This window comes from Salvelinus namaycush, chromosome 15 (genome assembly GCF_016432855.1).
Source record: "Salvelinus namaycush isolate Seneca chromosome 15, SaNama_1.0, whole genome shotgun sequence".
Lineage (NCBI taxonomy): Eukaryota > Metazoa > Chordata > Actinopteri > Salmoniformes > Salmonidae > Salvelinus > Salvelinus namaycush.
In genome coordinates, this window is record NC_052321.1 from 21,391,839 (window position 1) to 21,410,660 (window position 18,822).

General features: G+C 42.6%; 1 protein-coding gene across 1 annotated transcript in view; it reads right to left on the minus strand.

Annotated features, from left to right (window-relative positions):
• The window catches only part of LOC120059986 (disks large-associated protein 2-like), a 93,469-nt gene that overhangs the window by 35,599 nt on the left and 39,048 nt on the right, over window positions 1-18,822 (minus strand). The window contains 2 exon segments of the mRNA XM_039009064.1: window positions 12,003-12,222; window positions 13,294-13,471. Of these exon segments, the coding sequence (XP_038864992.1) occupies window positions 12,003-12,222; window positions 13,294-13,471 (398 nt within the window).

Consider the following 18,822-nt stretch of genomic DNA (forward strand, 5'->3'; position numbering starts at 1 on the left):
AGGAGAAAATAAATAGCCAAGGGTGATCAAAATACCCAACAAGAGGGACACAGAGAGAGAGAGATAGTTGCAGGGTCTTAACGGTAAAACTGACGCTTGTTTTCAGGGATTATTATGTGGTGGTGTTGTTGTTTTGTTTCATCTTGATAAGTTTGATAAACCAGTGTGAGTGTGAGACTGCTTAATCACAGCATGTTTACTGTATGTCATGAATAAATGATAACGATGCTGGTTTAAAACATATTCACCATCAGCTATTGGCTTGGACAGGAGGTTTACCTGGGGTTTCGTGGGTCGTCCGGTCAGTGCTGCAGGTGGAGGGGAGGCGGAACTGGATCCCTGAAACAAGCCAGCCAATCACATTCAACATCCTGGTCACATCTGCCTAGCACACAGAACACTAATCACAGTACACTATACAGAAAAACAGCTACATACTGTACCCATAGATAAGAGGATAATGGCAGATAATAAAATATAATATATCAATTGAAGCACCTTGGTTAGATTGTGAGGCAGCAGCAGTTTACTTTTTCCTTCAACAGCAACATACACTCACCGGCCAGTTTATTAGGTACACCCATCTAGTAATGGGTCGGAACCCTCTTTTCCTTCAGAAGAGCCTGAATTCTTCAGGGCATTCTACAAGGTGTTGGAAACGTTGCACATGGATGTTGGTCCATGCTAACGCGATGGCATCATGCAGTTGCTGCAGATTGAACGTTGGTACATTCATGCTGCAAACAGCCTGTTCCATCTCATCCCAAAGATGTTCTATTGGGTTGAGGTCTGGGGACTGACCAGGCCACTCAAGTAAACTAAATGTTTTTCCACTCCTCAATTGTCCAGTGTTGGTGACCGTGTTCTCACTGGAGCCCTCTTGTTTTTATCTGGTAGGAGTGGAACCCAGGGTGGTCTACTACAATACTCCATCCGTGACAAGGATCGAGGAGTTGTGCTTTCCGAGATGCCGTTCTGCACACCACAAATCAAATTCTATTGGTCACATACACATATTTAGCAGATGTTATTGTGGGTGTAGCGAAATGCTTATGTTCCTAGCTCCAACAGTGCAGTAACATCTAACAATTCACAACAATACACACAAATCTAAAAGTAGAAGAATGAATATATACATATTAGGATGAGCAATGTCAGAGTCTGGAGTATATATCTATATATATACAAATCTATATATATAAATATACACTACATGACCAAAAGTATGTGGACACCTGTTCGTCAAACATCTCATTCCGAAATCATGGGCATTAATATGGAGTTGGTCCCCTGTTTGCTGCTATAACAGCCTCCACTCTTCTGTGAAGGCTTTTCACTAGATGTTGGAACATTGCGTGTTGTATTGTTGTCTCTGCCTTCTTGCCTTTGTGCTGTTGTCTGTGCCCAATAATGTTTGTACCATGTTTTGTGCTGCTACCATGTTGTGCTGCTGCCATGTTGTGTTGCTACCATGTTGTTGTCATGTGGTGTTGCTACTATCCTGTGTTGTCATGTGTTGCTGCCATGCTATGTTGTTGTCTTAGGTCTCTCTTTATTTATTTTTATTTAACCATTATTTAACTAGGCAAGTCAGTTAAAAACAAATTCTTATTTACAATGATGGACTACTTGTAAAACCGTAGTGTTGTAGTGTCTCTCTTGTCGTGATGTGTGTTTTGTCCTATATTTTTATTTTTAATCCCAGCCCCCGCAGGAGGCCTTTTGCCTTTTGGTAGGCCGTCATTGTAAGTAAGAATTTGTTCTTAACTGACTTTCCTAGTTAAATAAAGGTTAAATGAAATAAAATTGCTGCAGGGACTTGCTTCCATTCAGCCACAAGAGCATTAGTGAGGTCGAGCACTGATGTTGGGTGATTAGGCCTTGCTGGCAGTCGGCATTCCAATTCATCCCAAAGGTGTTCAATTGGGTTGAGGTCAGGGCTCTGTGGAGGCCAGTCAAGTTCTTTCACACCGATCTCAACAAACCATTTCTGTATGGACCTCACTTTGTGCACTGGGGCATTGTCATGCTGAAACAGGAAAGGGTCTTCCCCAAACTGTTGCCTCAAAGTTGGAAGCACAGAATCTTCTAGAATGTCATTGTATGCTGTAGCGTTCACTCCACTGGAACTAAGAGGCCTAGCCAGAATCATGAAAAACAGCCCCAGACCATTATTCCTCCTCCACCAAACTTTACAGCTGGCACTATGCATTCCAGATTCGTCCAGATTCGTCCGTCGAACTGCCAGATGGTGAAGCGTGTTTCATCACTCCAGAGAACACGTTTCCATTGCTCCAGAGTCCAATGGCGGCGAGCTTTACACCACTCCAGCCGACGCTTGTTATTGCGCTTGTGTGAGGCTGCTCGGCCATGGAAACCCATTTCAAGAAGCTCCCGACGAACAGTTCTTATGCTGACGTTGCTTCCAGAGGCAATTTGGAACTTGTTAGTGAGTGTTACAACCAAGACAATATTTAACTGCGCTACGTGCTTCAGCACTATGCAGACCTGCTCTGTGACAGTGCACAAAGCGAGGTCCATACAGAAATGGTTTGTCGAGATCGGTGTGGAAGAACTTGACTGGCCTGCATAGAGCCATGACTTCAATGCCACTGAACACCTTTGGGATGAATTGGAACGCCGACTGCGAGCCAGGCCTAATTGCGCAACATCAGTGCCCGACCTCAATAATGCTCTTGTGGCTGAATGGAAGACAGTCCCTGCAGCAATGTTCCAACATCTAGTGGAAAGCCTTCCCAGAAGAGTGGAGGCAGTTATAGCAGCAAAGGGGGGGAAAACTCCATATTAATGCCCATGATTTTGGAATGAGACGGTCTTACTAGCATGTGTCCCTATATATATATATGAAGAGTATATATATATATATATATACAGCAATAGCTGAATAGTATGGCCTTGACTAGAATACAGTACATACATATGAAATTAGTAAATAGTTTGTAAACATTATTAAAGTGACCAGTGCTCCATTATTAAAGTGACCACTTATTCCATGTCTTGGTACATAGGGCAACAGCCTCTAAGGTGCAGGGTTGAGTAACCGGGTGGGAGCCGACTAGTGACAGTTTCTATGTTCAGGGCAGGGTACTGGGCGGAGGCTGGCTAGTGATGGCTATTTAACAGTATGATGGCCTTGAGATGGAAACTGTTTTTCAGTCTCTCGGCCCCAGCTTTGATGTACCTGTACTGATCTCGCCTTCTGGACGATAGTGGGGTGAACAGGCCGTGGCTCGGGTGGTTGATGTCCTTGATGATCTTTTTCGCCTTCCTGTGACATCGGCACTGTAGGTGTCCTGGAGGGCAGTCAATGTGCACCCGGTGATGCGCTGGGCACACCGCACCACCCTCTGGAGAGCCCTGCGGTTGCGGGCGGTCCAGTTGCCGTACCAGGCTGTGATACAGCCCGACAGGATGCTCTCAATGGTGCATCTGTAAAAGCTTGTGAGGGTCTTAGGGGCCAAGCACATTTTTCCAGTCTCCTGAGGTGAAGTGGAGCTGTTGTACTACGTCATTATTTGTCTGTTTGTGGCCTTCGACCTCTCTCATCAACAAGCTGTTTTTCGACCACAGGACTGGTCGAAATGGATGTCTGGATGTTTTTTGTTTTTCCCACCATTATCTGTAAACTCTAGACACTGTCATGCGTGAAAAGCCCAGTAGGACGGCCATTTCTGAGACAGTGGATCCGGCTCCCCTGGCACCGACAATCATACCACGCTCAAAGTCTCTTAGGTCACTCATTTTATCCATTCTAACGTTCAATCGAACAGTAACTGAATGCCTCCATGCCTGTCTGCCTGCTTTATATACAGTAGCAAGCCACAGCCACTTGACTCACTGTCTATAGGAGTGATCCATTTGTGAATATGGTACCTAATTAACTGTCCGGTGAGTGTATGTTCACACAGTGAAAAGGAAGTTAATATTTAGTGAAATTTGTGACTATCTATCTTGTTTAATCTAGTTTTTAACTAGCAATCATATTTACAATCGTACATGCCAATTGATTCAAATGTTTTATGAAATACTGTATATGTTCTATTCAGGATATGACCCCAGTTGACCCTGTGAAACTGTAATAGGACCACTAAGAGGCTGTGAGAAGATGCACAAAGAGGAAGCAATCACAGCAATCATGGTGAGACATTTACACATCACTCTCAAGCTAAAGCAGAAGAGATCATTGGCTAATTGGTAGATGGCTTTAGCATCCCTGTAAGAAAACTCATAGGATGGCGAACGGAAAGAGCTAATCTGACAGTTTAGTATGGCTAAACAGAAAAGAATGAATGGTGGAGATCACATTCAGATGAGTGATGAGCAGTTAGAGGTATGGAATTGGAAAGCATGGCTCTTGCGGGTGCACTTACAAAAATAACTCCATGCACTGCCGTATTGCTGAGCACTTTGGTGATTGCTAAGCAACTTTGGAGCCCCATACTAGGCAATGAGAGTGGAAGAGTCATTATGTTCCTAACTTGACAGTAAGCAGTCAGTAATACTAATTTAAAATAAAAAAAACTCAAGGAGAGTATTTTAATTCCAGTTATCAATGTTGGGTAAAATAGCCCATCCAAAAATACAAAGAACATTCTAGTCTGATCACTCGCTGTGAGGTGAGAGTTCACAATAGAAGGTATCCACACCAACACTCTGAGCTCAGAGGTTTGCTCATGTTATATCAAATGGGCACCGTACAGTTGGTATGTCATCAAATCACTGCAGTAGCCTACACGTCACTGTATCTAATAACAAGTCCAACAACGCAGCAACAGCAGGAGGAAGTGTGATGTATTATGCAATAGAAAGAAACAAAATGAATATGACAAAACAAACTAATTAACTTCTCCCCTGTATAATCTTGTCAGCTTCAGACAATTTAGCAGACTTTCATAAACTGAGGCACATGAAAATAAATAATTTACTGCACAGTTTTTTCTCAAAACAATAGAACAGAGTGTCACTTCGACAGTCACTGTTGTGTACGACTCACATACATTTCTTATCAAAGCTTTTTCCCCCCAGTGCACTTTATTAGGGCCCAGGATTTAATGGTGCCATTTCATACACAGCTCCTTAATAAGGATAGCACAGACATCTCTTGTGTTTCATCTGGCTGGTGCCTTGCTGGTAGCAGAGCTGTCATTATGTATTTCCAATCATGTCTGGGATCTGTTCCCTACACTGGGCACAAAACTTAAAACGCCACCCAGCACCAAACACAGTGCAGCAGGTGTCAAAATAATGCATCTTCAGAATCATCATAACCATGCAGTTTAACATCACCATTCTCTACAGTCTCCAGGTCAATAATATCAGTCACCAGTCATCCTCACAAATACTATTGTCATTGACATATTGTTTGTATACAAAAGCATGAACATTAACATTTGGATACACTTGAGTAGCAGCTGTTAGAATAACATTCTCAGTCTTTGGTTCCTGAGCATGAGGATGACACAGTACATGACAGCAGAGACACAGCAACACCAGTAGAGACACAGCAACATCACTTCCTTGTGGCAGACAGAGAGACAGGACCTCCATGGCTTCACTACCTGGGGATGGATTGAGTTGACATTGACAGAAAAACATCCCATCAGATGTCTTCGAAGCTGCTGTCAGATATCTGCTGATGTATAGGTGTTGGACAGGACTGACGTAACTGACTAAATCAAGGGATAGTAGGGGTGTGTGAAAGTGTGTGTGTGTGTGTTTCTGTCTGCCTGTTTGTGAACATGCATGTGTAAAAAAGATACAGCAATAGTATTCCCAACAATCCAAACAGCTACTGATCACTTCTGTTCCATAATCTGATTTAATGACGTCATTTCCCAAGGTTCCGTTAGTTCCCGTAGAGTAAATCCAACGGCTCATTTGATTTATAGCCAGTCTTTGGGATTTGTATGATAATTGCCAAGATTTACATCGCTCTATTCCGGAGTGACATTTAACAGAATACTCAAGATATGTCAGGGGGAAAAAATACTGGAAATCCACAGAAAAACAATACTGTAAAACCACAGAAAAACAGTACTGTATATCCACAGTCACAGCAAAGATTGTCAAGACACATAAGCAAAGGCCAGTCTATTTAGTCTACCACAGTGAGCTCCACAGAGGTTTTAGTGATAAATATAATTTGTGACAGACTTATCAATTGAAAAGTATGGATTCATTACTCGTAAAGAACAGAAAGATAAGTTCATGTCAATGTTCACCAATGCTTACAGCAGTTCAGAATGCGTTGGTCCATCATAGTTCAAGCCAAGTGCAATTGAAGTCTGGTGTGCATTCAACTGATTTGATTGTTCATCACATTCTTATGGCACAGTACATTCCATTCAGCTACGTAGTTGCTGTCACTAATGCAGTCCTTTAATGTCAAACCACATTCATGATCATGGATTCATCCTAAGCATTATGAAACATTCATACAGTGCTTTACTGTGGCCATGATACCCAGAAAAATAAATCCATTAAGGTCCATAGTAAAACAACTTTGAGCATCAATACTAAATGTTCCTATGCATACTCTGCTACTGACACATTCAACGCTACATTCTTCTCACTGCGATCTTGAGGAGACATCTCACATTCTCAGAGTGTCAGAGACATATATGTTATCTCCGCACTGTTGTACTCATATCTCCCGCTCCACAGCTCTACACTAGAACTCCTCTTCATGGACCGTGGTTCCCACTGGGGGGGCTCCTGCTGCCATCTGTCCCACAGAAAGGCCTGGTCACAGTGAGACTTCCCTGGGTTGTCAGTGGCTGTCTCCCCCTCTGGAGCTTCAGGGTCCTCACAGACATCCATGACAGAGCAATCTGTGGCTTCCCCTATGGCATCCTCTAGCTCCATGGGTGCCAGCTCAAATGCGGACAAGCTAATGCTCGCTGGGTCTAGTAATATTAGTGGATCTAGGTCTAGGATGACTGGTTCTGGGTGGCACATCGTGGCTGGGTCCAGGGCTACTGAGTCTGGGGTGAATGGACTGCCCAGTCCGAGGGAGACCGGGCCAGGTGAATGCACTGTAACTTGGTCCTGTGGTTCTGAATCTTCAGGGAACTCTATAGGTAGGTCTTCATGCATGTGATCTAATCGGTACTCAATAGCTGGGTCCACACACACTGATTCCATTCGGTATATAGAGGGGTGGTCCGGACTGGGGGGGCTCAGAGAAACTGGGTCTGGTGGTGTGTACATGGCGATTGGGCTGAGGTCTGATGAACTCACACTAACTGTCTCCAGAGGTTCCAGCGGATCCAAGAAGACTGAGTCCAGATCTGATTCATCTGAGGAATTGAAGGTGGTTAAGACCAAATGGACCACAAATGGATCAGTTGGGCACTCAGTGGCCTGGTCCATTGGTTCTGGAACAGGTGGCCATTCTGGCTCCAGAGACTCATCAAATTCATCAAAGGAGTCGATGGTGACTGGATATGCACGCACTACTATTTCTGATGGGAACATGTCGGAGTCTAAGGGGAATGGATCTGGGAGGTCTGGAAGGCAGACAGTGGCTAAGTCCTGTGATTCTGGATCAGATGGGATCAGACACACATCCAGTGATTCTAAATCAGTTGGGCTCTCTGGTGTAACTATGACAGTTGGGCAAATGGTAACTGAGTATTGATCGAGTTGCTCTGATGAGCACACACTGGTATTAGCCAGTGGCTCTATCTCTGGTGCTGTTAAGACTATAGGGCCTGGGTCTAAAGATTCAGTATCTGACAGACAGACAGGAACTGCCTGGTGTACAGGAGCTGTGTCTTGAGACACTGGATCTTGCTGGTGCACAGTGACATCTTCCACAGATTCTGAATCTGATGGGGACAAGTCAGAGTCTGACTCTTGTGGTGGGGACACAGTGACCTCAGGTACTGGATATGGTAGGTACGTCACTCTTGGTTCTGGGACTAGGAGTTTCACATTAACTAAGTCAATCGATTCTGTATCGGAGCGGTTCACATTAGCTGGGTCCAGCTTGTGCAGCTTGTGTGTTTCTTCAGGGCACACATTAGCTACGTCTGTGGGCTTGTCTGTTTCTACACCACACACATTAGCTACGTCTGTGGGCTTGTCTGTTTCTACACTGTACACATTAGCTACGTCTGTGGGCTTGTCTGTTTCTACACCACACACATTAGCTACGTCTGTGGGCTTGTCTGTTTCTACACCACACACATTAGCTACGTCTGTGGGCTTGTCTGTTTCTACACTGTACACATTAGCTACGTCTGTGGGCTTGTCTGTTTCTACCCTGTACACATTAGCTACGTCTGTGGGCTTGTCTGTTTCTACACCACACACATTAGCTACGTCTGTGGGCTTGTCTGTTTCTACACTGTACACATTAGCTACGTCTGTGGGCTTGTCTGTTTCTACACTGTACACATTAGCTACATCTGTGGGCTTGTCTGTTTCTACACTGTACACATTAGCTACGTCTGTGGGCTTGTCTGTTTCTACACTGTACACATTAGCTACGTCTGTGGGCTTGTCTGTTTCTACCCTGTACACATTAGCTACGTCTGTGGGCTTGTCTGTTTCTACACTGTACACATTAGCTACATCTGTGGGCTTGTCTGTTTCTACACCGTACACATTAGCTACGTCTGTGGGCTTGTCTGTTTCTACCCTGTACACCTTAGCTACGTCTGTGGGCTTGTCTGTTTCTACCCTGTACACATTAGCTACGTCTGTGGGCTTGTCTGTTTCTACACCACACACATTAGCTACGTCTGTGGGCTTGTCTGTTTCTACACCACACACATTAGCTACGTCTGTGGGCTTGTCTGTTTCTACACTGTATGCATTAGCTACGTCTGTGGGCTTGTCTGTTTCTACACTGCACACATTAGCTATGTCTGTGGGCTTGTCTGTTTTTACACCGTACACATTAGCTACGTCTGTGGGCTTGTCTGTTTCTACCCTGTACACATTTTCTACATCTGTGGACTTGTCTGTTTCTAAACCGTACACATTAACTACGTCTGTGGGCTTGTCTGTTTCCAAACGATACACGTCTGTGGACACTGGATCTGGAGAGCACACAGTCTTTGGGTAGTGCTGCTCTGAATCTACAGGGTCCTCTATGGCTGGATCCACAGACTGTGCTTCTGAGGAGCTCATGCTGACTGGGTCTGGAGATAACTGATCTGATAGGCTCTTAGTGTTCTGGTCTAGTGGTTCTGGGCGAACCACAGAGGTTGATGAGTCTGACACTGGTTCTGGCTGGATCATGGTGACTGGATCCACAAGTACGGAATCTAGAGTGATCGGGATAGAACCCTCTACAAACAGTGATGCCGGACGCCTTAGAATGGCTGGGTCCATTGAGATCTGTTTAGGAAGACGGCGCCTCACGACGGCCTGCTTCTCTTGTACCTCTTCCTCCTCAGGACAATTAACGGCTGCGTCTGCCGTGCTCTGTCTCACCAGCACCTTGCTCCTGGCCTGCGTCCCTACAGACACTTGAGCCACTTTAGCCCGTTTCCCAGCCGCCCATGTTCTCCCAGCCACCCCTTCTCCCCCAGCCGCCCCTTCTCCCCCAGCCGCCCATGTTCTCCCAGCCACCCCTTCTCCCCCAGCCGACCCTGCTCCCCCAGCAGCCCCAGGCTGTGGAGACCACGTGTTGTAGTGCTGCGTGAAGGTGTTGAAGTTGCTATTGAAGGCCCTGAGCTCAGTGCACAGGTCCCTCCTGAGATCAGACAGCTCACGACGCATGGCCGACACTTCCTCCTTCCACTGCATGCTGATCGCTGCAGCTAGGTGGGCTGACTCCTTTATACTGGCCTCGATGGCTTTGGGTGAGGGCCTCTCTGGGGCCTGGAAGCTAGGTTTAGGGGGCCTGAACAGGCTGGGTGAATCAGGGGGCCCAGATTGAGGTTTGGCTGTGGCACCGGTACTGTCTTGGAGATACAGTCTGTTTCTTCTGATAGGGCAGCCTAGATCGTCATGGGCCAATGGGACTATGTCTGCTACGTCTCGACGTACACTGGCCTGGTACTCAGGTAAGCTAGTGGCTTCCTGTGCATATTTTCCCTCTGGAAGACAAAGGTAAATATGTGTAGTATGTCGTCAGGTCACAGGTGTGAGCAGCTGGAGAGAATGTGCTAGTGTTAGCCACCAAGCACAGACATTAAGTCATGCAGTTTTTAAGTTAAGGAATGTATGAGTCAAAATAAGACTTGAAATTGTCTCATATCTTCAGTGTCTAAAATTCATTATTATAGTATTTTCTTGGATCTACGAAGCTAGATAAGGAAACCTTTCCGAAAATAAAACATTTTGGTTATCAATATTACACTAAACGTTCCATTACACATAGTCCCATTTTGACTCATATTTCTGATTATAGTTTACACTGCCTTCTCAATCTCAAATGAACCTGTATCATGCTCTTGCATGCTTCTCATCTTTTCACTGCACAAAGACAGACCCCAAAACACATGACAAAGAACAAGACACTGTAAAAACCTACTGTATGCATGGTATTCAAAACCTTCACCACAGATATGATACAGGTGTAACTTTGTGCACTGAAAAGAAGCAAAGATGAGCAACACATCCCCAACCACTATCAGGAAGTATATGAACCCTATTGAACATCATGAGGTCCAGTATGACCTATTTACCTGAAGTCAGAGGGTGGAACCAATCGCCCAAAGACTCCTGACATCAGACACACCCCATCCTCCACACCATAGATTGCATGAAATTGCCATGACAAATGTAAAGATTATGTTTTAGTTTGTTGAGAAAGCAGTGTAAATAACTGGTGAAAATCTGTCAAATGCACAATTCTCCAGATGCCCACACCTTCTCTGACCTCTCCCTAATATCATTGGTAGAACTCCACGGTAGAAAGAATGGGTCTTCACTTCTTTACCAGGGGAAGGTTGTTGTTGTTTTTGTGTGTATCCAGAAATGGGAAACAATGTCATTGCTATGGTTTATCCTCTGGCGAAGTAGATGACCTTACAGGACCGTTTGCTGAAATGATTTTTATTCACTCAGTGTCATATTCGCAGTTTATTTTATCCCACATAAAAAAATACAACTCTTGCTTTTGTGACCTCAATTTTATTGACCAGTGCAGTCATTACCTGCCACATGAGACACCAGAATCTGTGGGAACTGAACTGGAGAATCTGTGGGAGAGAAAACTCAAAGCCGTTGCTGTGGCAACAACGTGTATGCATCATAATGTAGTTTGTAAGTACAGGTAGATAAAGCTGTAGTAAACCCATTCAGTCATTAAGACTCTGGAGTTGAAGGACTGTTCATCTCAGCACTATTTCCCCTGCCCAGAGTTTCAGTCAAGCTGAGAACACACGCAAAGGATCTGAGGCTTATCATGAAATGAGGTTTAGAGCCAGATTGTGCTGAAGGCGATTAACTCCATCAACTAAAAGAAAAAGCTATAGTAAGGAAACAGCAACGAGGGAGAAAAAACAATCCATCCTCACTTAATCTGAAAAGGTCTCGTGATATAACGTCCACTTCATGTGCCTGCAGAATCATTTCAATAGGGTTCATATCTTCACTCTCTGATATTATGTGGAATGAGAATATGAATGACTGAATTGAAAATGCAATATGATGGATTGACTCAAAGCAACTCATAAACTGTACTTGAATATGCTCTTTATATCAACAATCAGGAAATGTAAAAGTAGTTCATGCAGATGTATGGAGCCATTTCATAAAGCACTTCAAGAGCAGAGCATCACAAGAAATGTCATGTGCATGTTGTTAATTTCTTAAATCTCACTTGATATAACATTTTGATATTTACAAACGGGAACTGTCTACCCTTGTGTATAAGGTTTACTTTGCATGGCTATATCAACTTATCATCCACTTTGGATAAGAGATCAGCTGTCATCTCAATAGTATTCATACTCTACTGTATACAGTATGTGTTGTATCTGTTAATGTGGTGCAGTCCCCTCCTCCCCTGTTGTTCTGACCTGTTGTGGCCCTGATGGTAGAGGTGAGGGTGGAGGAGGTAATGTTGGGGATGCAGTCATCATCCTGGGAGTAGCCAGCCTGGATGGCCCTTAAGTAGCTGTGGCTCCGTGTCCGGAAACAGCCGGGCAGGTCCAGAGCCTCCACAGCCTGAGATTCCACCTCACTGAATACCGACTCACAGACTGACTCAAACTGACCGTTTATCTCTGTCTCACTCACCTGGAGGAGAGAACAGCAGGGTGAGAAAGGCTCAATTCAATGATAGTTCTTGTCTTTGTGGGAAAACATTAATTGGTTGTATACAACGTTTGATGTTATGCTCTTTTCTTAGCATTTAATAAAAAAGTGTTTGCTTGAAATGGCTACCAGCTAATTGCCAGGAGAGCAAATGTTTGAAAAGGAGAACGTCTGCAAATGTATTGTTCATTTGAGCATCGTCTTGATGCGCAATTACTTTGTGAAATGTCAAGCATACGACTTGCTCACCAGGACAATGTTTTTTGGTTGTTGTTTTTTGTTTTTCTCAATTCCTCCAGTTTGCCACAGTTGCCTAAATAATGCATTCTGAAATCTAGATCTATGTTGAAATGTGTAAAGGATTAGAGGAAGTCAAGGTGACATATTCTAGTGGCATAGCATACTGTATGAGTGTTAGTTCCCTCTGAATCCCCTGAGACAATGTGTCCTGATCTCAACAGAACCATTATTTGGCGATCTTAATATCCTGAGACAGATGTGCATCTTGCGATATAGAGATATCAATTTAGGGAAGTTTAAATGGTCCGATGTTTATCTCACCATTCCCATTTGGCAATCCTGAGAATCGTAGATAAGGATCCTGTTCTATTGCGAGATATATAATCTTGTAATAACCTCAGCAGGGTGCCGTGGAGGCAGCGATAAAGCCAGAGAATTAGCGGGAGAGAGGTTGAGCTTATAAGACTTGGGACAAATCAATACACGCTGACTTTAAGAGAGAGATTTAGATCTTAAATTAATATAAACCAGACACATAAAAGACTCAAGACTCAATTTTGCACAAATGCAAAATATAAAAGTAAAGTATATGCATCTAAGGGAGGGTCAAGACTGAATGAAGGAAGTGAGAAGGATAGGGAGCTACAGTATGGAATATCATATAATATCCCATTGTCTTCCGACGGGTGGCGTCATTCTAACGCGAAACGCGTTGCCAGAGTCTGAGCAGACGTCCGTCACGATATCTGACGTAATACAATTATTATATCTTGTAAATATCATTGTTATAGGCCAGAGACTCACCTGGCTGACCTGGCTAACACAGCTTGCCTGGCTGAGAGTGCTGACTGCCCGCATGTAACTCTGGTTCCTGGAGCGGAATTGGGCTGTTGGGAGAGGTGGCTGCCGGTAGTTATAGATGGTGGAGGGCTCCAGGGCCAAGCTGGGGTGGGGGTGCATGTCTCTGGAGGCCTGCACCTGGAAGCTCTGACTGAATGGAGAGATAGAGACGACAGAGAGCGTGAGAGAGACAACAGAGAGAGAGAGATGGCAGAGAGAGAGAGATGACAGAGAGAGAGAGATGGCAAAGAGAGAGAGAGACGACAAAGAGAGAGAGAGACGACAGAGAGAGAGAGATGGTAGAGACACAAATAGATAGAAAGGGAGATTATTATACTTGTAAAGGTGTTGTAGAAATTGTCTTAATAATTTTTATTAAACATAGTTTGACAAATAAAAATGTAATTTGTCACATGGCCACAGGTCTTACAAAAGGGAATAAAACAGTTAAGTGTTAATTACTTCACGGCAGGCATCCTCTGGGTGAGCTGAACTTCAGACTGAGACTGATTATGACATTGCATTGACCAAGAGAGGGGGGGGGGGATCTTCCTCCCTCCACTAAATCATTGCTGTGTTCAACAGTGTCCCCGAAATGGCAATTCGATTTGCTATTGTGCTGTAGCAGCCAATCAATGCTTGGAGATGAGGGAAACGCAAATGAGGAGCTAGTTAGCAAGCAGAGCAAGCATTTCTGAGATAGCAGGAGAGTGTCAGTCAGGTCAATTAAATGTGCTTCCCCATAAGGGAAACACAGCCTTCACTCACGCCGTCACAGAGATGCATACAAATCTCTCTACCGCTCTCCATTTGGCAAATCGGACCATAACTCTATCCTCCAGATTCCTGCTCACAAGCAAAAACTCAAACAGGAAGTACCAACGACACGATCAATAAGGAAGTGGTCCGATGAAGCGGATGCTAAGCTACAGGACTGTTTCTCTAGCACAGACTGGAATATGTTCCGGGATTCATCCGATGGCATTAAGGAGTTTACCACATCAGTCAACGGCTTCATTAATAAGTGCATTGACAACATTTCCCTACAGTGACCGTACATACATATCCTAACCAGAAGTCATGGATTAAAGGCAACATCTGCACTGAGCTAAAAGTTAGAGCTGCCGCTTTCAAGGAGAGGGACACAAATCTGCATGCTTACAAGAAGTCTTGTCGGAATATAACATTTTCCGACAAGATAGAACTGCCAAAGGGGGCGGTGTTGCAATCTACTGCAGAGATAGCCTACAGAGTTCTGTCTTACTATCCAGGTCTGTACCCAAACAATTCGATCTTCTACTTTTAAAAATCCACCGTTCCAGAAACAAGTCTCTCACCGTTGTCGCTTGCTATAGACCACCCACTGCCCCCAGCTGTGCCCTGGACACCATATGTGAATTGATTGCCCCCCATCTATCTTCAGAGCTCGTGCTGCTAGGTGACCTAAACTGGTACATGTTTAACACCCCGGCCATCCTACAATCTAAGCTTGATGCCCTCAATCTCACACAAATTATCAATGAACCCACCAGGTACAACCCCAAATACGTAAACACGGGCACCCTCATAGATATCATCCTAACCAACTTGCCCTCCAAATACACCTCTGCTGTCAACCAAGATCTCAGCAATCACTGTCTCATTGCCTGCATCCATAGTCTACAGGAAACGTATGATCTCTGTAATTGCAAACGAAGGTTTCTGTACCAAATATTAAGTTCTGCTTTTCTGATGTATCAAATACTTATCACATGCAATAAAATGCAAATTAATTACTTAAAAATCATACAATGTGATTTTCTGGATTTTTGTTTTAGATTCCGTCTCTCACAGTTGAAGTGTACCTATGATAAACATTACAGACCTCTACATGCTTTGTAAGTATGAAAACCTGCAAAATCGGCAGTGTATCAAATACTTGTTCTCCCCACTGTATATATATATACATATATATATTCTGCACATGTATGATTCCAGTTTTTAATTGCTATATTGTAATTACTTCGCCACCATGGCCTATTTATTCCCTTACCTCCCTTATCCTACCTCATTTGCACATACTGTATATAGACTTTTTCTACTGTATTATTGACTGTATGTTTGTTTATTCCATGTGTAACTCTGTGTTGTTGTATGTGTCGAACTGCTTTGCTTTATCTTGGCCAGGTCGCAGTTGTAAATGAGAACTTGTTCTCAACTAGCCTACCTGGTAAAATTAAATTAAATAAAGGTGAAATTATTATTATTTTTCTTTTTTTTAATTGGTGGTATATAATTTTTATTCAAATGCAACTTTGATATGGGTAAAATCCCTATTAAGCTTGTCAAATTTCATAAACAAGTACTTGTAATTTTCCCCACATAGGTATACAATCTAGAATAATAAAGACATAAAATACAAAAACAAGTCTTTATTTTTCCAGAACTGGTTTGACAACAACATTATTTGGGTTAAATAATTATTGAATAATGATGGCCAACTATATGATTATCAAGAATTTATGAGAACACACAATGTTACATTCACTCCTGAGGAGTATCAATTTGTTGTTAGAGCTGTCCCTAAAGGTGCTAGTCTTCTTTTAGGATAATATAACAGTACTCCAAGTGCAACTGTTGAGGATTGTGTAGCCTCAATACAATTAGAAGGAATTTACATTTTAAACTATAAATGTAATAACATGTATATAAGAAAACTATGTCAATATGTTACGTTTCCCTCTGCTAAAATGTACTGGAATGCAGCCCTAGGACAAGTGAACTGGAACAAAGTTTCGTTATCTGGTAAATGTATATCTAATAAGGTGAAAGAAGTATCATACAAACTCATTCATAGAATCTAGCCTGTAAAGACCTTTATTATACACAGATTTAAAATAGCTATTGATAACAAATGTGTATTTTGTGGTTGTGACCCAGAAACTCTTGACCATTTATTTTGGGACTCTTCTTATGTCAGAAGATTTTGGAGTGAGTTAGAAGATTTTATTTTAAAAGAAACAACTATTAATGTTAATCTGAGAGACTGATGTTATTTATTTTTATTTTTATTGTGATTCAAATGATATGGACCCTGATTTAACTTCCATTGTTTGTTTGTTTATCTTTCATGGAAGATTCTTTGTCCATAAAATGAAGTGGGCAGAGAACAAACCCCTCTTCACATTATTTAAGATAGAATTTAAATACTTTTTTGAAATGATCAGTAAATTAAAAAACAAAAAGCAATATGCACCATAAAAGTATTTAACAAATAAAAAATGAATCTTGATATGTAATACCCCTGCCTGTTAGGTTTATGTACTCTTATTTGTATATATCTGTTTAAATTTTTTATTTTTAAAGACTTCTGAACAGTTAATCAAATGGCTAGCCGGACTATTTACATTGACCGTCTTTCTTATTTATTTCTTTATCTTAATTTATTTACACTGACTCCCTGGCACTGGCTCTATGCAGACCCACTAGACTCTACCCACACACTCATACACACTACACTGACACTCCAACACACACACACACACACGCACGCATACACAGACACTTCATACGCTCACAAACACAAAACACACACATGCATATTGACGCCACACACACACACACTCACACAGACACACTTTCACACTATTCACATATGCTGCTGCTAATCTGTTTATTATATATCCTGATTGCCTAGTCTATCAAATTTCAAATTTCAATCAATCAAATTTATTTATAAAGCCCTTCTTACATCAGCTGATGTCACAAAGTGCTGTACAGAAACCCAGCCTAAAACCCCAAACAGCAAGCAATGCAGGTGTAGAAGCACGGTGGCTAGGAAAAACTCCTAGTCACTTTTACCCCTACCTACATGTACATATAGTATTAACTCAATTACCTCAACTACCTCGTACCCCTGCACATTGACTCAGTACTGGTACTCCTTGTATATAGCCTCATTATTGTTTTTATTGTGTTACTATTTCCTTTTTATATCGCAAATATTTGTTTTACTTTTTAACTCTGCATTGTGGGGAATGGGCTCGTAAATTAGCATTTCCAATGTAAAGCCTACACCTGTTGTATTCGGTGCATGTGACCAACCCAATTTGATATGATTTGGACTATAACTGCTACCATTTTCTACCAAAACTGAAATGGAAAATGCAGAGCGATAGAGGGAGGAAGAACAGGTAGAATACAACCTAATGTTAATGTCAGATAGGGATAAGTAAGCTGTTTTCAGCCTTTGTGTAGAAACAAAAATAGGCATTTTTCAGTATGACCAATGCTAGTGTGATTTAAACCCTGCTACTCCATCAAGAATTGTCAGAGATGGACCTCATGCATTTACACTGCATTCATAGACTATATCAGTCATTCATACACAGTATAGAAAGTTCTCCTTGGTTCAGATTACATCCAGAGATGAACCTAGGAAAGAAGGGAATTCAGATTCAGAGGCTCAGTGAAACGAACTAATATACTATCAAAAACAGAGATTAGTCACCGGTCAAGGTCATCTACCACTGTGATGATGTTCAATATCAGTTAAAGACAAAACCAACTCAGTATACATACAGTAAGAGGTAAGTTAGACAGAGCCTGTATTGTGTGGAACGGTGCTGTATGGCTAGAGAAATAGGAGATTGATTGGCCTGGCTAACCTCTCATTGACTAGCAGTGAGTGTTTGCTGTATGAGGTGTCTATACGGCTGACCTCTCATTGACTAACAGTGAGTGTTTGCTGTACGAGGTGTCTATACGGCTGACCTCTCATTGACTAGTAGTGAGTGTTTGCTGTATGAGGTTTCATATTGAGTCAGTCAGCAATGCTCAGAGCCAGCTGGCTCTTCAGCCTGACCACTGCAACATGCAGCACCAGAGAGAGAGAGAGAGAGAGAGGAGGGAGAACAACATGCTTGTATTCACCTTAAGTCTGCAGCAAAATTGGTGATGTAGTTACACACGTCACTGTTCATTTTATTCACCCGGTAAGAGCTGTGGGTAGAGAGAAGAAACTGTGTTACTAGGCCCATTGCTGGTGGGAGTCAATGGATGCGGGTGTGACTGAGATCACGGCACAACATCAACGGTTTCAGATAGATTTTTGTGGGGACATCAAACGTTTGCATGAGATGCCAAAGTGCTGCAAACATTAGGGTGATACAAATACACGTTTATGGACAGGATGACCACAGCAACTAATGGTATTAATGGTCATGTGGAAGATGCTAGAGTTGTAGACTGACAGACAGTGGTGCTTAAAGGCAGACAGTATTACGTCATGTACAGTAATTGACCGATAATGACACAGATGAGGCCTTTTAGTATTGATGAACATTAGGTATACAGACAGTTGTACAATTCAAAAACAAAATCAGTCTAAACTGCACTTAAGAAGATCATCAGCAATAATACGTAGGCCTATCGGCAACGGCTCATTTACCCATGAAGTCTTGAATAAATAAGTCATTTCTAATGGCAATTTAGTTGTGCGTAAATTAGCAAACTGAGGATTAA